Source organism: Sycon ciliatum, chromosome 11 (assembly GCF_964019385.1).
Source record: "Sycon ciliatum chromosome 11, ocSycCili1.1, whole genome shotgun sequence".
Lineage (NCBI taxonomy): Eukaryota > Metazoa > Porifera > Calcarea > Leucosolenida > Sycettidae > Sycon > Sycon ciliatum.
This window is the reverse complement of record NC_088653.1, coordinates 17,990,481-18,012,888: the sequence shown is the minus strand read 5'-3', so window position 1 is coordinate 18,012,888 and position 22,408 is coordinate 17,990,481. Positions and strand designations below refer to the sequence as shown.

At 47.1% G+C, this 22,408-nt stretch overlaps 1 protein-coding gene across 1 annotated transcript in view; it reads right to left on the bottom strand.

Annotated features, from left to right (window-relative positions):
* The window catches only part of LOC135827763 (uncharacterized), a 25,277-nt gene extending 3,089 nt beyond the window's left edge, over positions 1–22,188 (bottom strand). The window contains exons 1-6 of the mRNA XM_065340212.1: positions 21,735–22,188; positions 13,974–14,152; positions 12,554–12,696; positions 11,744–11,871; positions 8,028–8,229; positions 6,325–6,447 (exon numbers count right to left, since the gene is read on the bottom strand). Of these exons, the coding sequence (XP_065196284.1) occupies positions 6,325–6,447; positions 8,028–8,229; positions 11,744–11,871; positions 12,554–12,696; positions 13,974–14,152; positions 21,735–21,816 (857 nt within the window). The 5' untranslated portion in view covers positions 21,817–22,188. The remainder of the gene's footprint in view (positions 1–6,324; positions 6,448–8,027; positions 8,230–11,743; positions 11,872–12,553; positions 12,697–13,973; positions 14,153–21,734) is intronic.
* Between the last annotated feature and the right edge of the window lie 220 nt (positions 22,189–22,408).

Below are 22,408 nucleotides of genomic sequence, written 5' to 3'. Positions count from 1 at the left end.
TCACCCCATATATAGTGTCCATTGGTCCAAAATCAACTGTACGGAGTCCAAACTTTGAAATCAACTAAGAAGAGACTTTATGTGGACAATACTCCCTGTATAACGTCCAGCCAATTAGGCATCTCCTATCCAGAGTTCGAAATTATAGATGGGATCTGCTGTAAGCAGTGAATATTAACCAGAAAACGGCCTCTCCCTTTAATCCTTTACATCATTCACTTCTCAAGATTAAAGAATAGTATTGAGGCGCCTTTTTATTTTTATTTCAATTAAAAAATATTTCAATTGAGGCGCCACTGTACTGCAGCCACTTCATTACATGAAAAACCCTACAAACACCATCCTCGAATCAAGTGGTCTCTTCGCAGACGCTGCAAATTACAATATCTCAATCATGTAGTGTTGCCAAATTATTGTGCACGCACACACCCACACAACGCCAAGAAAATACCTAGAAAAAACCAAGAATCGAAAGAGAATAATGGAGAGCCAAGGATTAATTATTTGCTTTCAAATTATTTTGCGCGCGCACACACACAAATACACACACACAAACTTATACAACGCCAAGAAAACACCAAGAAAAGAGTAGAGACACAATACACACGCAACTCCAACAGCCATGAAAACGTCCACCCATTTACACGTAAAGTCAAGAGGGATAACAAATAATTATACGAAACGAATGCGTACGTGGGCGGATGCACGCACGTGTAAGAGAGTAACATAGTGCAGTAGTCAGCATAATACTAGCACATGCTGAGACTGCAATAGCAAGCTTCACCATTGCTCATGGCCATGCAAATGTTCAGCAGCACTCAGTTCCGCAAGCTTCTGAAGATCAGCACACCTGCAACAAATAGATAGCACAAGGATCCGCTTATTACCGTAATGATGCATGGGAGCACACAACTACCAAGTTCTCAACGAATGTGATGCTCAATGAAAATCCATCCACTCAAAGACCTGTGAACAGGTGACGGTGGGGAAAATAATCTATTAGTAATACGAGGAATAAGATCGTTTGTGCACACTCAAGACGCACAGACACACCACCATACATGTAGTGTACACAGTGTTTCACTTCGCTGCAACTAAATTAAAATGAGATGATTTGAACAATCTGTACAGCGTTGCCGTCAGTCAGTCTTCCCCAAGATGGAAATGCAATGATTTGTTGTCACGAGGCAGTTTCACTGACACAGTGTCATGTTTGTGACATCAAAACGGTTACTTCATGGAATACGAGTACATGTATTAGCTTGAGAAGCTTTTTCTTGTCATCGGCATACAATAAATCCTCCTCCTCCTACTACTACTAGTACACTGGCACTGCGTTTATGGATCCCATTGACATTAGAACCTAGTACTGGAAGAGTGTCGTGGAGTTCACATAATTATCATAGGGATAAAAATACATTTCTCATGAAATAAAATAATAATTGATGATAGCTAGACGATCGTATACGATTGATGCAAAGTCGTTGCAGTCCTTGAGGACTATTACGAAGTGGTTGCTTACTTTTAGGGCATTCATTCAAGCAACATCAAACAAACGCGATACGCTCCTTGAAAATGGAAAAAATTCGAGCATAACGACAGAACAGCAGACCAATCGAAACGAGTAAAAGCTTCCTTACCTCAGTCATCGTCCTGCCATGTAGTTGGACAGCCTTTTGACACGGTGGTACAGGCAGCTCTTGTCCAGTCAAACAGGGTATCCTTCTGGCGTCGAACGAAAGAGAGTGTCAGTGTATCTGACTCGTCAGATTGGAACTGTGCTGAACTTTTCTCGTTCTCCGCTTTCTGCTTTCATCCCTCGCTCTGATGAAACCGTTCAAACGTCTTACTGGCAGCAATGGCCAGCCAAACAGGGGATCCTTGTGGCGTCGAACGAAAGAGAGTGTCAGTGTACCTGACTCGTCAGATTTGAACTGTGCTGAACTTTTCTCGTTCTGCAATTTCTACTTTCATCCCGCGCACTGATGAAACGTCTTCAGAGAACCACAAGACGCTTTCCGATTTGATTTTGAACGTCTCCTTATCCTCCTTGGTTACCTCGAGACAGATTACTGTGAGCAACAGCACAGCAGAACTGGCAGCCATGGCTGAAGTGAAGAAAGGAATGCGCTGCCACGAGGCAAGCAAAACTGAAAAAGGTGTTTGTTCTCGTGGGCACAACACACAGGACGGCGTGACTGGATAAACTGGACTCCTGGACCGTGAATAGGGGACTTGTAGAAAAAGTGTACTCCTTATAGGGGATCAAAACTGAGTGGACTTTTGGACTCTGTATAGTGGATTTTGGACCAATGGACTCTAGGGTGCTGGACATCATAATAGTGCATGGACTCTATACTGAGTCCTACATATAAGTCGCACAACCATTATCCGGTCTGAATATTTTTTTCACAGTATAATCCGCGATATTCATGTTAAAACAAAATGGCGTCACGATTTATTGAAAGTGGTATAGTTGGTGGTACGAGTGTTCAAAACCATTTGAACTTCATACTGTTCGTCTTCTTTTTGACATGCTCTCTTTCCATCGTCCTTAGCTTTTGTTTGTTGAGAGCTGTTTTGGCTTTCTCCTATACCTATGGGGGATGCCAAGTGATGGTTTTGAGAGACTGGTGATGGCTGTGAGCGAGAGTTTGCCGATCGGCGTCGTCCTCGCTGTAGCGATGAAAATACTAGTTACTGCGCACCTGGCAGATATCACAACACGTCGGAGCGTCCAGGAGCAAAGGAATCTTGGGTTTTCACTGGAATCTAGTTCCTCCAGCATCGTGTAGCCCACCGTCGGTGAATGGCGGTCCAGAAAGGTCGAACCTGGTCTTCTGCAGCACCTCGCAGTCCTGCGAGTCACACCGTGTACGCCTGCCATGTATTGTACAAATAGAACTCATGCAGTAGTGGACTCTACAGTGATGAGTCTCAGCCTGTATGCTGCAAAAGACATAGCAAATGTGACTGGTGTCTGTACACTCAGTGACTAAACGCCAACACCCCAGTCTTCTCCTGCAGGATCTGTTTGACATTGACATTATGCAGTAGGTCGGCATTGACCTGGTTTGGCAGCTATCGTAATAGTATCTGCCTGGTTGGATGTAGCAGGTTGGCGTTTGCTCGTCGTCCAGTCCGGAATTTTCTTGTAACTCACGGTGGAGTACGCGCAGGGTTTGTGATCATCCCTGTTCACTTCAATATTATAAAACAACGTTCCCTTTGTCACTCATCTTATCCTAAGTACTGAATTTGCTGACAATATTGCACCACACTTGTCACAACCTACCGCCACTGCTGGCGGTGGCGACTGGTTCGTCAATGGCGGTGACCAGGCTGACTGACTAGCTTCGAGACAGCGTCCTCGTTGTCAACCCCGCGACAGCCTAAAGGTTGATTTTATCGATCCAGCCTCAGCGCCATGTTGACGATGCCCTAGTGACTGTGTGTCATGGATTGCCTTGCCATCAGCGGTCATTGCCGTCCACCTTGGTGCAGCCCTCAACAACTGGCTCAGCCCATGGGAGTCTCAAGTGGACAAAGTTGTTGCCAAAGTAGCTCAGAAGATTGGTGCATCGTGGTGTAGGTGAGCACATAACTAGGACTTCCCAGCGCCTATTTGTCCAGGCTGCGATACTATGTGACATGCTGTACTGCACATTCTTTTCAGCACTGCAAGGCCGGCAGCTGGACCGACTGCAGGGGCCGCGCACATGCAGGCCGCCTGTTGCCAGTGCAGCATTCTGGAACGTTCTTTCCTTCTGAGATCCGTGGAATAATAACTTTCTTTGCTTCAAAGCAAGTTGCTTACCTTTCTGTTGTGCTCCCAGTGTCCTTACAACAATAACCTACAGCAATGTTTTATTTTCCTTTCCATTCCCCAACCAATGAATACTACAATGTTGATTCTATTTCTGAATACTTTAGTGTGTGCCCGCGCACGCACGTGTGTGTGTGTATACCTCACTCGCCACTCGAAGTTCTGTTCCCCATTACTAGAACACTGCCTGTCCTTTCAGGACCTGCCATCATCGATTGTGTGTGTGTGTGTTTCATTCAGAATCAGATCCGCTATCGTTGCTGTAAGAGAAAATCTGTGGGTTCACATCCAGTGCATTTGTAGATTTGCGTGCTTTTCTCGCCACGGGCGCATACATGGGACATTGTGTGTGTGCGTCTGTGTGTATGGGGATATTGTCTGTATCGGCTTTTGGTACTAATGTTCAGGTCTGTGCTTGCATGTGTGAACATGAAATTGTTCGGTTCTGTGCATGCTATTGCTATGTTGTACTTCAAGTATATTATTGTATGTATGTGTGCATTTCCACGAACAGTGTAGATGAGCGTGGAGAGTGCATTCATCCCTCATCAACCACTTCCCCTTGGGCTTACGAGAGTTTTTTCTGCGTACCTCTCATTTTTGTTTGTTTCTCTCTGATACTGTATTGATGCCGGTACCTGTACCTCGATGTGTTCCTCTATCTGCAGTCGCCTTTATCCTTCGGTCAAGTTAACGTTTATTGTGCTCTATTTATCGTGCGAATCAAAATAAACAATAACACAAGTCATGCTAGAGTGACGACATGTGCGTGGAGTAGGGTTGATGCGATGGGACGTTATAATTAGGTGGAACAGAACACACATTGGGCAGATTGATTGGGCATCATTGATTGTGCTCAGTCCAAACAGTGAACATAATAATTATCTCCAGTGACAGACTGTAGCGGCTAGCCTCCAATACGTAGCTGGCACTAGTCGCTACTGCTTGTTTGACAGGTGCCGCCAGAACCCCTGTTATGTCATGCTATAGATGCACATGCCCTATTCTGGGGCATACTGAGGTACTTTGATTTTGTTGACTGCATGTAAACAGCATCCAATAGTAGTACTCGTAGGCCTTGGCTCTTTGTAGGTAAACCACCATCGCATGGATCGATCGGTGACTATGCACTTGGAGGTTGGAATAGCCAGCGCTGAACAGATCTTGCCATTGCCCAGGGAGTGAACTCGCTTACTCGACTATCCCGGATTTAGTTAACCAGCATGAGTGGCGCAATTTGTCCATACCATGTTGCGAGCTCAGTTGTTTGGGCAGGTTTTGAGCTGCACCACGAAACAAAGCGAAATAACGGCGTGACTGTAGAGCAAGGAAGCGGCGAGACGGCACTTCCAGGACGAGACAGGCAGTAGAGATGTGTTCACAGCACGAGCAACCTCTCAAACCCTGCCGGTACTCCACAGTTACAAGAAAATGTCGGACTGGACGACGCGCCAATGCAAACCTGCTACATCCACCCAGGCAGATAGCTGCCAGACCAGGCCAATGTCGACCCACTGCATACCGGTATGTCAATGTCAAACAGATCCTGCAGGAGAAGACTGGGATGATATTGGCGTCCAGTGTACGGACACCAGTCACATTTCCTGCGTCTTTTGCAGCATACAGGATAGACTCATCACTATAAAGTCCACTACTTCGTGATTTTTATTTGTAGAATACATGACAGGTGTATTCAGTGTGCCTCGCAGGACTGCGAGATGCTGCAGAAGACCAGGTTCAACCTTTCTGAACCGCCATTCACCGACGGTGGGCTACACGATGCTGGAGGAACTAGATTCCAGTGAAAACCCAAGATTCCTTTGCTCCTGGACGCTCCGACGTGTTGTGATATCTGCCAGGTGCGCAGTAACTAGTATTTTCATCGCTATAGCGAGGACGACGCCGATCGGCAAACTCTCGCTCACAGCCATCACCAGTCTCTCAAAACCATCACTTGGCATCCCCCATAGGTATAGGAGAAAGCCAAAACAGCTCTCAACAAACAAAAGCTAAGGACGATGGAAAGAGAGCATGTCAAAAAGAAGACGAACAGTATGAAGTTCAAATGGTTTTGAACACTCGTACCACCAACTATACCACTTTCAATAAATCGTGACGCCATTTTGTTTTAACACGCATACGGTCCATTCACTTCGAAACGTTGAATTAAAATATGTTTCTGGTGAAAAGCAGTGATTGAGTGTGAGCCAGTGTTGCTCACAAACCAAATTTCTACTTATGAAGCTGCGTGACGCGTCCTACAAGATTTTAAATAATTCACTTCAGTAGTAGAATAGTTATGCTTGATTGTGAGTTGCACCCGTTTCGTTGGCCCGTAAGTTCAGTGTATAAAAGTGCAACTATTATTCAGGTAATTACGGTAATCGTAAGATGGCGTAACATAGGAGTCAGTCAAACCCATCATAAAGAATTCAACAGCAGCAGAACACCCTAGGAGGAAATGAATATCGCATACAGTAGTCATGCTGTGTACATACCTGAAACGTGCACTGAGAGGAGGGTGTCCGCAGCATCCACGGCGGCTCCAAATAAACAGGACAATAAAGAAAACGATGAACGCGAGAATGCCCAGAATTATACCAACCAAACCTCCAACACTCCTGTTCGCACATGGGATATAGACGCGTACATACACACACACACGCACACACACACGCACACGCACACACATACACACACACACACACGCACGCACACACACACACAGGCGCGTACGCGTGTGCACATGTGCACACTCACATATACACATAAACACACACGTGCATGCACATACACATACAAACAAAAGCACACATGCGCGTGCACCCATACACACAACACACATACACACCGGTACATACATACATACACACATACACACATACATGAGCAGAAAGTCAAAAAGGATATTATAAGCAGTTAACTGTGCGAAACATGAGAAGGATTGCATGTCTATAAGGACAGATTAGCTTATCTGATTTAGAGAGCAATTTACTGATCAATGCAATCCACGCCAGTCCTGGGGAAAAAACATAATATTCAGAACGGAACGTTTCTATCCCTTTCTCTTCCAAGGTTGATTGTTGGAATTATTCTTGGAATATGGGGACAAAATCAAAAATATAACTACCCTAGGCCACCCAGAATTAATTCGTTGTTTCGGGTCACCCGACCGACCGTCTTTTTTCACCCGACCGCACAATGTTTTTTTTTATAGTGCATGCAAATGTACATGACTAGACTATGTACTGACATGTACACACGTACACGCGCCTAATAGCTAGCAGTCCAGACATCGACCTCAGAAGCAGCCGAATAAAATAATAGGATGAAGCGCTTGGTGACGATGTTGTCTTCCGATCCGCAATCGGTCCTGAAACCGCATCAGCTCCGCCACCGCGTCGCTCTTCGACAGACGTTTTCAAGGTGAGAGCTGGTCCTCAGACTCGTTTGCCAGCGAGGCCAAGGTCTGGTCCTGGAGGGGACCTGGGTCTGTGATTGGACAATGACTGCGCCGGATCGTCTAGACTACAGTCATGATTTGATCGACTGGTTTGATGGACAAACGCTATTCGATATGCGCATTTACATGGCAGTAACCAAAAATAAATATATAAAAAATAAAAAATAAATATATACATGTATAAAAAAAATAAAAAAAATAAAAAAATAAAAATAAACCCGACCGACCGATCCTGTTACAGATGAGTGAAGTGACCCGAAACAACGAATTAATTCTAGGTGGCCCTATATAGATTGTTTAATAACAGGTGGTGTTAATGGACACTATAGCGTAATTTGTAGTTCCTTGGTCCATTTTTCTTTTCTATACGTCATTTAAGTTGTGTTGAGATATTAAATTACGTCTGAAAAAAAAAAAATTACGTCTGCGCAAGAACTACAGTCCATTTCAAAACTATAGACGCGTACCTAGGCAAAAACCGTTATGCCAGCATCTATACCACATAAAATCTGTGATCACTTTGTGCATAAATTTTTCCAAATTGGGCGTCTGTTATCCAATCGTTTAGAAACTATAATGAGAGTAATTGTGGAGCGGACCTGAGCAATATTCCGAAAACAATTCTCAAAAAGTTCAAGCCAAATTTGAAATATTTCAAAAACCCTTTTCACGTCTATAGTTTTGAAATGGACTGTACATGCATCAGCAATAATACACGTGATGTTTCAACATCCTTACAGTGAACCAGAGCCTGAGGAGCAGTAATAGTATGTGTAGTAGTAGCCGCTGTAGTAGTAATCAAGATAACATCGGCGGCGACGGCTTGACGATGCGAACGTGGAGCGGTGTACGCGGGAGACTTTCTTCGGCCGGGATATTCCGTCGGGCCGTCGTCGAGACTGGCAATACGCGTGACCAGCCTGGCCAACACCAGCAGGTCCTGAAGCATTTGACAGGTACATGTATGGTGAAGAAGTGCAGATGGATGCGAAAATGTACATCGTAGCTGCAGCATGTGAACTAGGAAAAAATGTGCCTTAAGGGGAGTGGATACCACGGGTCGGAAGGCAACTCAGTATGTGGACACACGTGTCTGTGTGTGCGTGCACTGTGATGTGGTGTAAAAGCGATATGTAGTAGTATTTATTATTTTACTAGGGCAATCCCCACAGACTGTGAGTCTTTATACAGGGTACCCTTTGGATGCACATGCCTGTGTGTGTGTGTGTGTGTGTGCGTGCACTGTGCGATGCGTGTGTGCGTGCACTGTGATGTGCTGTGAAGGCGACACACGTACGTGGACGCATATGCCTGTTTGTACAGGCACCGTGATATGTGTGTGCTGGCACTGTGATGTGCTGTTCTGTGTGCATACTGTACAAGCAGAAATATTCGTCTGGAATTTAATTTCGTCTTTTTGTCCAAGGAGCTTTTGGACTAAGTTAAATGCCGGACGAGTATCGATTTGTCCAGCTTTTCAATACACTCTTAGGATCCATGGACGAAATTTACAACCGGACGAACTCCCCTTCTTTGGAGTTGGGCGAACTTATTGACCGACGAAATTTTCTGTACACACAGTACACACGCATGTGAATGTGTGCTTGCATGCACAGCAATGAACAAGTTTAAGTACAAGTGTATGTGACATACCTTTAAAACACCAGTAATTTGCGCGAAAAAAAAATCTGTTTGGCTTATACCAGAGAGTAGTAAAATAATGAATCCGGATAGTGTTGTGCAATGTTATCCCACGAGCTGATTGTTTAGTAGCTGGTCGTGTCAGTGGACATTATAGTGTAACTTGTAGTTCCTTGTTACTTTTTACTGTTTATAAGTAGTAGAATACCCAGTTTATTTCTACTCTCTGACCTGGCTTTTGCTACGATGGTCAAATTGGCAGTTACATAACGGGTAGATTTCTGTATTTCATGACAAAATATCCTTGTACAGATTATACTCCAGTGCTGCGGACACTCTGGAAAGTACTGTATATGTACATGCATTGGTATTGGTATTGGTATTGATTTATTTGATTTTGGTATCTCAACAGTACAATGTACAACTTGGGAAGATCCGAAGGACATACATACATAAACACAAACATTATTTGGCCCAGAATCTGCGAAAACCAGGCTTAGGGTGAAATTTCACAAAATGACTTTTCCCATTTTCAGCTTCTACTGGGCATGGGAGGTCAGGAAACAAAATATTACAGGTGTGGGTCGACTCATAGTGGTATTAAAAGTATCTCAAACACACCAGGGTATTGTGTTAAAAAATCCAAAAAAAACAAAACAAAATTGTTATCACAGGAAAGAAATGAAGAGAGATCCACCAGACTGAAGGAAGAGACATGGATGATTTTTGCTAAGGTGACATGACAAGGTAGGCATGTGGGGGTAGGCTTGTTGTGGCCCCTTGGTGCTGCAGGCTGTAGTGGCCATGCACAGTTCTGCATGAATTAATATTATTCCCGTAGCTATGCAGAAGACGTTACCTCAGTAACGTCTGGCGCTAGCCAGGGTCCACACAGCTTTAATTTGGTATTTGTGTGTTTGTGTGTTTGTTTGTTTGTGTGTTTGTGTCACGCCTGGCGCTATCCCGTATCTGTCCCGTACCGTACCGTACCAGCAAACACAGCTGGCCACATACAGCTGGCCGCAATATTCAAATAGGGCTTTCAAACGCAAGATCATAACGTGAAGCAACTTGGAAGAATGGGTATGAATGCGAAGTGTATGGGGGAATGCATGTAGGGCGATAGTGCGGGTTCGAATCCCAGGATATGCCTTAAAAAAAAAAGGAGAATTGAAAATTTTATAACATCCCTATGCTTTTTTTGCCGTCATCAAGGCGGTAGATGGTGTCGTATTACCCTCGATCGTACCTGTCCCGTACCGCACCATCAAAGACGGCTGGCCACAATGCATAATTCAAATAGGGCTTTCAAATGCAAGATCATAACGTGAAGCAACTTGGAAGAATTAGTATGTATGCGAAGTGTATCGGGGGATGCATGCAGGGCGCGCGATAGTGCGGGTTCGAATCCCAGGTTATGTCTTAAAAAAAAAAGGATTTTTTAAAGAATTTATAACATCCCTATGCTTTTTTTTGTCTAGGTAATCAAGGCAAAAAAGCATAGCGTAGTAGGGCCCTGAGCTTCCAAGCTCTCTCGTTTTGTTTGCTCCTCACTCAGTATATTCTGGGGCTGAATCTCTCTCTGGCGCCACACACCACAAGGAAACCCGACTCCAGTTGAGATGGCACCTTTTGAAGGGTGAATCTAGTAAAACTGTTCAGAAACAAGCAAGAACACAGCCTTTCAAACTGTTCCACTGTTCATAGTAAGCGCATAGTGTGCTAGCGTGCTGCAGTATCGGCTTGGTGCTGACCAGCAAGTGAACTATCAGCACGCCGTACAATCCCTTGCAGCTAGCTGTCCAGCGAGGAAAGTCTCGAGTGGGGGCCTCTCGATCTGCTCGCTCATTCGCCTGGCATTCAGTAGCACTTCATCGCCAAGGACTTCAATTCAAAACAGTTTTCACACTGCGCTTCAAGCCTTTTTCCTCGTGAACTTGCTGCAAACATATGAGCTCTGCTGCGCGTGTTCCCTTTGCGTGAGGCCCAGAAACAGCTAGTATCTCCGTACTTCGATTGGCTGGATCGATGTCGTCCAGGTTCTCCTCGCTATCGCCATCACGACTCTAACTGGAGACGATTTCTTCACCGTTTTCCGCAAGCAGCAGCTAGCGCAGAAATTTCGCCATCCCTGAGTGTAGGAGATGGAATCCGTTCGATCAGCTCAAAAACTCTTCGTTGTGACTAAAGGAGTAGCAGGGAATATTCTACCGGAAGCCCTTTGACTTCCCTGACTGCTGAAACCCTTCCTGCCATGACCATGATGACTGCTACTTGTTCAAACAAGAGAGATTCTCTTTGGTTCCACTTCACTGCACTCGATCGTCCACGCGACACAACCTTTTTACAAAACATCATTTTCTCAAAAAAATGATTTTCACCCTAAGCCTGGTTTCCGCAGATTCTGGGCCATTTATGCAGTACATGATTCGGGCCATGTGTACATGTATGTGTATGTATGTGTGTGTGTGTGTATGCGGATACCCTGATGCCGTCAATCTATTTTCTGCACCTTGTCCTCACCCACTTACTGAGGTGTGGTGAGCCCATAAGTGGGATCATTTTCAAGTCCACCCAGAGTTTTGGGGATTTCAGGGGGTGTCGGCCGTTGGGCGGTTCAATAGCCAATTGAGTCATCTTTCCAAGATTCCTTTTGAGTCTCTCTCCCCTCTCCCGGGGAGACCCACGTGACCAGTTTTGGCAGTGAGCAACAAGTACAAGTACAAGTGTGTGTGTGTGTGTGTGTGTGTGTGTGTGTGTGTGTGTGTGTGTGTGTGTGTGTGTGTGTGCGTGTGTGTGTGTGTCTGTCTCACCCGGTTCAGCATACACGGTGCCGGTGAATGATTCCACCGCAGAGCCATAGCTATCCCAGACAGTGGAGCTGGGAGAACGGTGACCAACTCTGATGCGAAGGCGGTACTGCTTGCCAGGAGGGAGATGCCTTAGAATGAGACATGCAAAGATAAAATACATGCATACATGTACACACACGTCCGCATACATACACACATTCACGCACACACACACACTGATACACACACACACACACACACACACATGCGCTCGCACATACACACACACACACACACACACCATAAACCAGGTACGGCCATCGCACCAGTAGCCCCCGATATGCCGGGCCTCTGGGATTCTATCTTATCATAAGACACTACAAGACTACAAACACAGAAACAACAGATTGCTCAAGCAATAGTATCGGAAATCGTAGCACTGGGTTCCATCCCCACTAGGCATCATAATATTATGACTTTAAAACGGCTGAAGTCTGTCAAGCGTTTCCATTTGAATATACATTTTCCATGCAACTCCCCACCAAACGTTATGTGAATACGTGCCGTAATTTCCCGAGTACAAGTCGCACTTAGAACACTCATAATTCACCAAACAAAGGGTAGATGTGAGTATTTTGTGGCAAAAAAATTGAGTACGAACTGGCTTCTCGTGTGCTCCAGATGCAGTTGTTAGTCAATCAAGTGTCGGCAGAAAGCGCGAGCTCCGACGATCGGAGCAGACCCTTTCTACAAAAAATCTGAGTGCGCCTTGTACATGTACATGTACTCTGGAAAATACGGAACTGAAGTATGACGATACATGTAGTTTACCGTAAAAGCAGTGAGAAGCTATCGGCTATGGAAGATGTCGGACCGGAGAACTCCTTGCTGTAAGCCACGTCATCCTGCTGGGTGTCCTCTATTGGCTCGTAGGAGACACCGATAACCAGTACCGCTGAGATGTTCCTCTGCTCCTGGAACGGCAAGATCATAGCAATGACAAGAAATAATAGAGAGTGTGCACTTCATGTTCTTTCAATTTCGAACTTGAGAGAAAACGGGCGTAGAATTGACAATGATAACCAACACCACCGAGACGTTCCGTTGCTCCTGGAACGGCAAGGCACAAACAATCGCTAGCATAATGGCATACAACACAAAACTGCTGCTGTGGACATTGAAATCCGCCGGCGCCCATACTGCCTTAGCGCCTACACGCACTGTAGCTCACAATTACGTTGTGAAAATGGAGCAGCATTGCTCAAACGGCGGCAAGACCAGCGACCCGTGGCCGCTAGACTTCTCAACGGACTTCCATGTCCACAGCAAAATGTTCCGACATTCTCGGATCCACTTTCCAGGTCAGGGGAAAATCCATCATTTGATGGGCAACAGTCTTGAGGATTTTCAAGACTGCTGTCCATTGATCAAAGCACAACAAATGGAGAAAACTATTGCGCAATACACAAGCCTTCAGGTTACTTTTAAAATGATTGTCATCAAATGATGGAAAGTAATGTTGAGATTTTCAAGCGTAATGTCCATTGATCGGGACCGATAACCTGAAGAGTAAAAAATATAGTTCATTACAACGTATCCCCCCCCCCCCCCCCAGAATCACTTGCAAATTGCCTTATGTAATTTGCATGTGCTTGACAGTGCTAAAGGAGGATGATATCTGGATGGTATCATTCATAGCCCCCCCCCCCCTCAACAGAATACTCATTAGCCACATTGATCTCTAGCGCACAACAATCAACTTATCGGTTGCGCTGGGGATAACTCGTTTGAACTTTGGGCTGGGTGCAAATATGTACCGGAGAGACCTCTGCTTTGATTTTAAGATCAGCTTCTCCTGTGAGTATGCAGTTGACAGCAGTACGAAAAGTGTGCTCTAGGAGGTTCCAATTGAATTGAAAATGGCTTTCTTTTTGAGCCCGCCCCCCCCCCCTTTACTTATGTGTGAGAGGTATTTGCTAACTGATGCCTGTTAGAGATGGAGCCTCCACATATTGAAGAAGACACTGTGTGGATACAATCAGGGAAACTGAGGAACTGTTGCCACACAAACCTGCTGACGAGGTGGCACAAAATACAGCATTTTCACATTCGCTTCCATGCTGTATTGTATTTGTAGTCGGTGTGTGAATGCGCAGGACTTCAAATAAAACTACATCAGGAGAGTCTACGGCACTATGATTTGAAACACGCAGATCCTAAGATTCTGAACCTGGCCCTCCCTGTAGCTCACCTTCACGGCATTTTGTCCTGCTTGCTCCTTCACATGTGATGCTGGGTCACCATCATGCGAGACGAACTCCTCGCTCACCGCTGCTGCTGGTGCGACCAGAGTTAGAGCGCTTCTCTTCAGAAGGAGACGAATTTCACCGGCACATGCGGGCGTTGCCTCAAGCACAGCTGATGACTTCGCTTTTAGCACAGAGCGAACAGAATAATAATGATAATAAGCACATCAGCTCACTGGCACACGCACACATACTGTCACATATGGTTTCCCCCGTGGGCCACTCTTCAGAGCAGTACCAGGAAGCGTTGGTCAAAAGAAGAGAGTAAAATATCGTGTCCCTTGCCGAATTCGCGAAGGGAACTAACGACGGTTGCTAACGACGGTTGCTAACCCTAGCCTAGCGGCCGATGCAGCGCCGAACAGTGGGCATGATATGGTGGGGGTGAGCTGATAAATCTCGCAACCACTGGCGCAAGAGCCGAGTAACTCCACTAGCCGCATCCATGAGTACCCCCGTGTGCCAAGCCCTTTCCCAAAGATGCTTGCCACGTTTTTTCGCAACTTTTGTTGTTTTGGAAGAAATCTCAACTTTCTTCAGTTTCATAAACTGCTTCAAAACTTTCCCACAACCATAAGCAGAACATTGCCCTGAAGAGACCATTCAAGTGTCCGTGACCGAGTCGAAGGTTCGGCGGACTTCTCTAGTGCTCTGAATGTCAGTCGTGAGTCAGACAAGTAAAGTCGCGAGCTTCGAAATGGTGAGCAAACAACTTTAAAATCAAACTCGAAGTCGATACGACTGTCTCGTTTCCGTTCAATAGTTTCCTACAAAGACAAAGGCAGCAGTCATGTCATGCAATACTACTACTAGTAGTACATGTACGTGCAAAAATATCGCGGTTCGCGTGACACTCCGCTGGAGGCCGAGTTTTCCGCATCCGCAGGAACGCCACCACCCTCTACGATCAAGGCGCAGAAGCAGCTCCAGAAGTGAGGAGCTCAGACCCACCAAAAATTGGTTGCAGACCGACAATCCCTTTCACTGCATCCATACGTGCAAACTAGTCGTAGAAATGCACCATAGAATTACCCTACTTCGGATCGCGGAGTACAAGTACATGACTGTGTGTAAATCATACCTTCTAGATGACGTGAATGAAGGCGGGTTCGTTGCTGTAAAAATCATAAGGAGCAGATCTAAATCTACGAACCCATGGCCATGTGTTGCTCGCCCCTAAGTTACAAGTAATGGGGAGTTTACACTTCACGTTTTTTTTTCCATTTCGAACGTGAGAAAAAAGTGCGCTGATACGGCTTTTATCGCTGTGAGTTGGTGCTCTAGCTCTGTCGTGTTGAAGTATCACGCTGCAACGCGAGGACCATTTGGCCGTGAGATTTCACGTTCGAAATTTCCCATTTCACAAGCAATGGAAAATTGTGTAGTGAAGTGGGAATTGTATAAGGAGTTGGAGGTGAGATATAACTATGTCTAGCCCTCGCGATTTACGCGATTTCATGCTCGAACACAGCATTTTTTTAAAGTTAAATATTCTAATGAAGCTGTACTTGATGCAGCTCATCCAAGGCCCTTCAGGCCTATTTTCATGGAGAACAAACCCAAACAGGGTGGGTGGGTGGGACATAGTTATATCTCACCTCCAACTCCTTATACAATTCCCACTTCACTACACAATTTTCCATTGCTTGTGAAATGGGAAATTGCATGTCGGAGTTTCCGGTGAGATATAGCTATGTCTTGTTTAAAGTCGGTTCCGCACCCTGAGCGGAAACAAGAAACTATCACACTGTCCACACAAGGACTCAGTGAAAGTTCTAGTAAAAGGTGCGTGGCATGATAAACAAGCATAATCAGCCCACACTATGCCAGGCACAGACCACCGAATGACCATCACTGAGTACAGATGGAATTATCATAAAACTTACGCACGGAACGGCGAGTGAAGTAGATCATACCAAAATGGAATACAACTTAGCATTGTCAACTATGCAGAATTAACGGACAATGCAAACTCCAGAGTGGGAACACCTGGGAAAAACTGGTGCACCAGGTATATACAGGACCTTTGGAAAGGAAAAGGTCTGAGAAAAACCCAAATGTGTAGGAGAAAAGAACACGGCGGACTGAAGCCGTGGACCCTATCGGCCGCAATCATGAGCGGCGGAATAACAGACTGTCAGCCAAGGACAGTCGCACCGAAGGTGGTGCCATCAGAAGGAGGAGGGTGAAACATCACGAGAATACAACCTCTGGAATATAGAGGATTGCGCCCAGGCGGTGGCCCAGAGGATGTCGGGTACAGAGGCTCCCTTCCGACAGGCAGCGGAGGTGGCCGCACTACGTGTGGAATGCGCCGTGAAAAACGATGGTGTCCACACCAGCATCCGACATGGAAGTGAGGAGCCACCTCAGCGGCAACGGTGCTCGGTGAGACCAGCTTGTGAGGACGTCGGAGCGACAGCAGCAGAGGGTTGGCAGACGCGGCGGCAGCGGGCGGGAAACTCTCTCTCTCTGTGTGCGAGCAGAATACTGCCTTAGAGCATCCACACACAACGGAGGGTGCTGAGGGCAAGCAGGGAAGACAAACTGCTTGGCTGGATCACCGACGCGCTGATTCTGGGTAAAAGTGGGGATCCCAAATGAAGCAGCGTTGACAATAATGTCCATAAAACGAACATCGAGCTTCTGCAGCTCAGAGCAACGCCGGGCACCCGTCAGAGCCAGCAGCATAGTCAACCTGAGAGTCAGTTCTTTGAGAGACTCATGCGTGAAGGACATGTTCCGGAACCAATCCAGGACTGCCTGTACATTCCACATGCTGCCATAGCACGGCTGAGAAGGACGGAACTGGTATGCACCAGGTAGCATATGAGACACCAGAGGATGCGGGCCAACCACAACGCCATCGATGGGAGGAAGCGTCATTGACATGGCTGACCGGTACAACCCTAGCGTATGATACAGTCGAGCCAGACGGAATGAAGAGGTCAGAAAATCGAGGACCTCTGAGAGAACACCCAGGGAAGCAATTTGCCGTGTGGCACACCAATCACACCATGTGTTCCATGCCGACTGATACACACAGTCGGTGAGGGAACGCCAGGACGCCAAGAGTAGGTTGGCAGGGTCGTCCGAAACTCCGCTGCGGCTGTTGCTAGCCTGGAGAGTTTCCATGCGACCAGGGTGAAGTGAGCTGACTGTACTGACGGGTGAACTTTGTGATCTGGACCAGCGAACAAGACCGGAGAGGTTGACAGCACACGCGGAATGTCCACCACTAGTGCCAAGAGAGCTGGAACCCAAGCCTGGCCGGGCCAAAGCGGAGTGACCATGACTATGGATTGGATCTCCTGTAGAACAACCCTGGCCGGGCATTTGCCAATCAGATAGATTGGAGGGAAGGCATAGACTTGCAGGCAGGACCAGTCGAGACGGAAGGCATGCGGGCTGTGTGCATATGGGCGCCAACTGACGTACGTGTGCAGTCAAAAGTTAGTGCGAGATGCAAACAGGTCGCAGGTACTCGGTCACATGATCTGGTGATCCTGGAAAACTGACCGGTCGAGCATCCAGTCGCTGGTATCGGTGTGATGGCGAGAGTGATAATCGGCAACTGTATTCACTGCATCAGGTAGATATTGGGAATCAAAGTGATATCTCTGAGCAGACTGACACCACTCCCACAGCGTGGCAGCTATCCTGTCTAATGTCGGTGATGAACGGCTGCCAGTGCGAGGCAAACAGGAAACAGCCACACGTTAGTCGAGCTGCAGGAGAATACTGCCCTGGTATAGAGAAGGCGCTAGCGACTGGACAGCATACTGGGCTGTGAGCGGTTCCAGGACATTCATGTGAAGCTGGGGACATTCATGTGAAGCTGTTTCTCGGCAGATGTCCATCAGCCGCCTGTGGTGACATTGGCATTATCCACTAATGAATCTCGGCATGGCACTCATGACTGAGAGTAATCTGTAAGTGTAAAAGGGACCCTGCCGTAGGAACGTGGTTTTCAAACACTGCAAGCGACGATAGTTAAGTGATGCAGGAACCATGGTGGACACCATCATGCCCACAATTGACTCAATACCCCGAAGACATACGGTGTGAGCAGCCAGCAGACGCGCACATTGTTGTTGAAGCGTGGATGCTTTCGAGTCTGACAATGAGAACTCCATGGTGACGGAGTTGACCTGAATACCCAGGTATTGTATCTGCCTGGTGGGAATCAGATACGACTGCGTCCAGTTGATGTCGAACCCAAGACCAATCAGCAGATGAAGAATGGTAGCAACAGGGCGAAACAGGTCGGACGTTGTCTGTGCCATGATAAATACGTCGGCGAGGTAAATAACCAGGTGTAGGCCGAGCGAACGTACCATCTTCACCACAGGGTGCAGAGTCAGTCTTGGTGAATACTCTGGCCTCTGGGACCACTGCGCAAGCCAAAGGGTAGACAGTTAAACTGGGAAATCTGTTGATGCCACTGAAAACTGGAGAAACTGACGATCGAGCCGCTGGACTGGAGAAATAAACATCTCTTAAGTCTATCCCGATCATCACATCCCCTAGCTGCAGGTGATCCGGCACTGTCTTCAATGACTCCAGCGCGAAGTGGTGATACTACAGATAGCTGTTCAGCGCTCGGAGGTTGATAATTGTGGGGGCCGGGGTTTGCCATTATTAAAATTATTTCTTTTCTTTTTGTTTTGTCTTCACACATTCGTCACTCTGTGAAATGCCACGAATGATAGCAAATTGCCGTGTACCACAAAAAGCCATTGGCAAAACAAACCAATGCATGGCTCGTAATTATTATCGCCTTACTCAGGACCGGCGCCGGATGCAGCGTGTGAGTGGTCCGGTAGTATTATGGCCGTTATACTTTGTGTAGGGTATGACGGGTACACCTGCCCTCCACAGCAGGAAACACGTGTTCGTGGCTGAAAAGTTGGTCCGGTAATAACCTGACCAGCTCCGGCGGCCTGTTATTAATTGCACATCACGGCAGTATGCTACAAGCACAATTGACAAACATGTCACCCGGCAACAGCAAACGGGTGCGCGTTACAGGATTGGCCTGGCAACTTCAAACAGGCGCAATTGACAAACATGGTGCTCCGCTGGGCAACGTCAACGGGAATGCACCAATACAAACACAGCCCCGGCATCAGCAAACGGGAACACCGTTACAAATATGGTGCCCCGGTAAACTCAACGGGAGCGCACTAATACAAGCTGGCCTGGTAGCTTCAAACAGGCACAACTGACAAACGTGGTGCCCCGCTCGGCAACTTCAGCGTGAGTGCACCAATGCAAACACGGCCCCGGCAACAGCGAACGGGAAAGCCGTTATAAACATGGTGACCGGAAAACTCAACGGGAACACACCAATGCAAGCTGGCCTGGCAACTGTAAAGCGGCACAACTGACAAATGTGGTGCTCCGCTGGGCAACTTCAACGGGAATGCACCAATACAAACACGGCCCCGGCAACAGCAGACGGGAACGCCGTTTCAAACATGGTGCCCCGGCAAACTCAACGGGAACGCACCAATACAAGCTGGCCTGGCAACTTCAAACAGGCACAACTGACAAACGTGGTGCCCGGCTGGGCAACTTCAACGGGAATGCACCAATCATGTGACAAATACGGCCACGGCAACAGCAAACGGAATCGCCGTTACAAATATGGTGCCCCGGCAAATTCCACGGGAACGCACCAAGCTGGCCTAGCAAATGGGTACACTGTTACAACATCAGACCATCACATCAAGATGCCGCTGCGGCAACAATGTATATGGAGCAGCAATACAGCAGACATGTGAGGTGGATGTGATTGGGACCGTTTGGCCCGCGTGCTACGCCCGAGGTGGTGGCAAGTAACACTGTCCTGATGTGAGGACTCCGAGTCGGCACTAGCATCTGAGCTCTGACTAGAACTAGACTAGTCTAGAGACTAGAGTAGTGCTCACCCTCATCTGAGTCGGAGTATGCCGGTCTTTGACTGAGAACAGTCAGACTCACACTCGGAGGCACTGGCAACAGTGTCCGCCGGACTCGTAGGCACTTAGGCCAAGCAGGTCGTGAGACCGTTCAGGCCGTTTAGGCCGGTAGTGCTCGTCACATTTAAGGACGCACTATGGTGCCGACAAGGTGCCGGGCTGGAGCCACCAGCCACTCGTGTCCTGGCTTCGCCAGAAACATCACACGACCCAAAGTCACGGCGTGACTCGCGTGGACGCAAAACACTAAAAGCACCCGGCCCATCTTGGGGTGTCATCACACGCCCGCATCCACGGCTCAGGGGGTTTCGACCGCATCGGCCGGCACGTGGGCAAGGCGGCGAGCCGCCTGATCATCGTCACGCAAAGACTCTAACAGCTTCTCCATCGCTGAGAGTCTAAGACGGTGAGAGGAAAATATCCAAGGCACTTCTTGTTCGAGCATGAAAAAAGGCCTGAAGGGCCTTGGATGAGCTGCATCAAGTACAGCTTCATTAGAATATTGAACTTTAAAAAAATGCTGTGTTCGAGCATGAAATCGCGTAAATCGCGAGGGCTAGACATAGTTATATCTCACCGGAAACTCCGACATGCAATCGAAAGAATCGCTAGCTCAGTGGACGTGGCTCCCAGCTCTAACTCCCAATCTGAGACCATGCCGCGGCTGCGAAGTGCTAGTTTTCTTGCCAGCAGCCGTCAACATGGTCACCAGGCTGCGATTAACAATCAGAGAGTGAAATAAGTTATACTTCATGACCGGGGTCACACCTCTGTCCAAGTAATTGCAGGTCGCGTACCACAACAAAGATCAAACCAGAGTAAGCTCATTCCTTTCATCTGTCCCCGGGGAAAATTGCGGAAAAAAATCGCAAAAAACGCTGGGATAAACGCGGCATAATATGGCATAATTTGCGGTGAATTTGCGGTAAATATGCGGTAAATATGCGGTGAATAATATTGATGTGCGGCAATTTTCAGTGAGTTTGTAGTGAAATCAATCAGTTACAAGTCTCTGGTGTAAGCACTCGTCATATTTGAGTAAAAAGCCGCCACGATGAGAAGTTGCTGACCGAACAGTGCACTGTGTGTACGTGTAGAGTAACAAAAAAGTTCAAAAAACGCGGGAAAATCGCGGAAAACGCGGTCTTTTAAAAAATCGCAAAAAACGCGGAAAAAAACGCGGCCGCGGAATTGCAATTTTCCCCGGGGACAGTTTCATGCACGCCTACTGTTGCACCTTGCTAGCTATAGCTCCACCTGCGAATACTGTGCTTTGGCGGTGTTGGCTAGCCCACAGGCATCACTTCAAGAGCGTTCCACGTCTGGTTGGGATTTGGATCAACAAATCCGTACTTGAAGCATGGAACACGTACAGTCAACCTTTGGAATAGCAACCAACACACTCTCCAGACCTTGTCACTATTTGATTTCAAATTACTTTCAACTTAACAAAATAGCGTTAACGATTTTTATTATTCTCAGGCATGATCGAGGGTGTTTAACAGTTACCGGTAATCGCGAGGATCATTGCACACGGGCTTACACTGAGCTTGAATCCAAACTCCCCTTTCTGATCTACACAACACTCCATGCTTGTATTTTCCTTTTACAGTAACGTGGTACTTCGATGACACGAATTCACATAGACAGGCATAGTCTGTACACAAACTCCTGTTTTTAGGAACAGACTAGCTCAGCAAAAAACATAGTACAACCCACTCAGTTGATTCTAATTGTACTTACGTGTCGATGCTAGGCATGACGACATCATCCAGCAGAGGATCATCACAATCGCCATTGAGCGGATAGCTGTGTGGCGAAGCATCTTGCAGGGTCCGCACAGATTATCTCGCCAGCCTGGCCAGTGTAAGGTGCAGTACCCGTCGACGATGATGGAGCTAGAGCTAAACTAATACTTCCCCGTTTTCGCTTAGACAAGCGAGACAACAATCTGGAGAGCTACCCCAGGTCAGCCCCTGCTTTCTACAGACAACGACAAACAGCGTGTTTGGGATCGGGCGCGTGCATCAGCCTAGCTGAACGCAGTGTGTCTAGCAGCGTTTCTCAGAGTACCTTCGCTGACAAACAGGGGCGACAAGAAGCCTTAACTGGTCGACTTGAGTTCTTCAGGCAGTGCGGTATCAAGCACTCGGTTTCCACCAGTCCTAGCCCGTGAGGTCGTGTTGCGCCAAGAATCACTAGGTTGGCGCGACCTGCCAGCCGCAAACCAAGACAGACGTGAGTGAAAATGCGGTGGGGGGGGGGGGGGAGGGAGGAAGCGTTTCCGACTTCTGATCAATACTCATAGTCATAGCGCGACTTGACGGCGTGAGTCCGGGCTCTCGAGGAAGGATAATCCAATTGATGCGATCATGCTACATGTACATGTATCACAATTATATACATGTATGATTCAA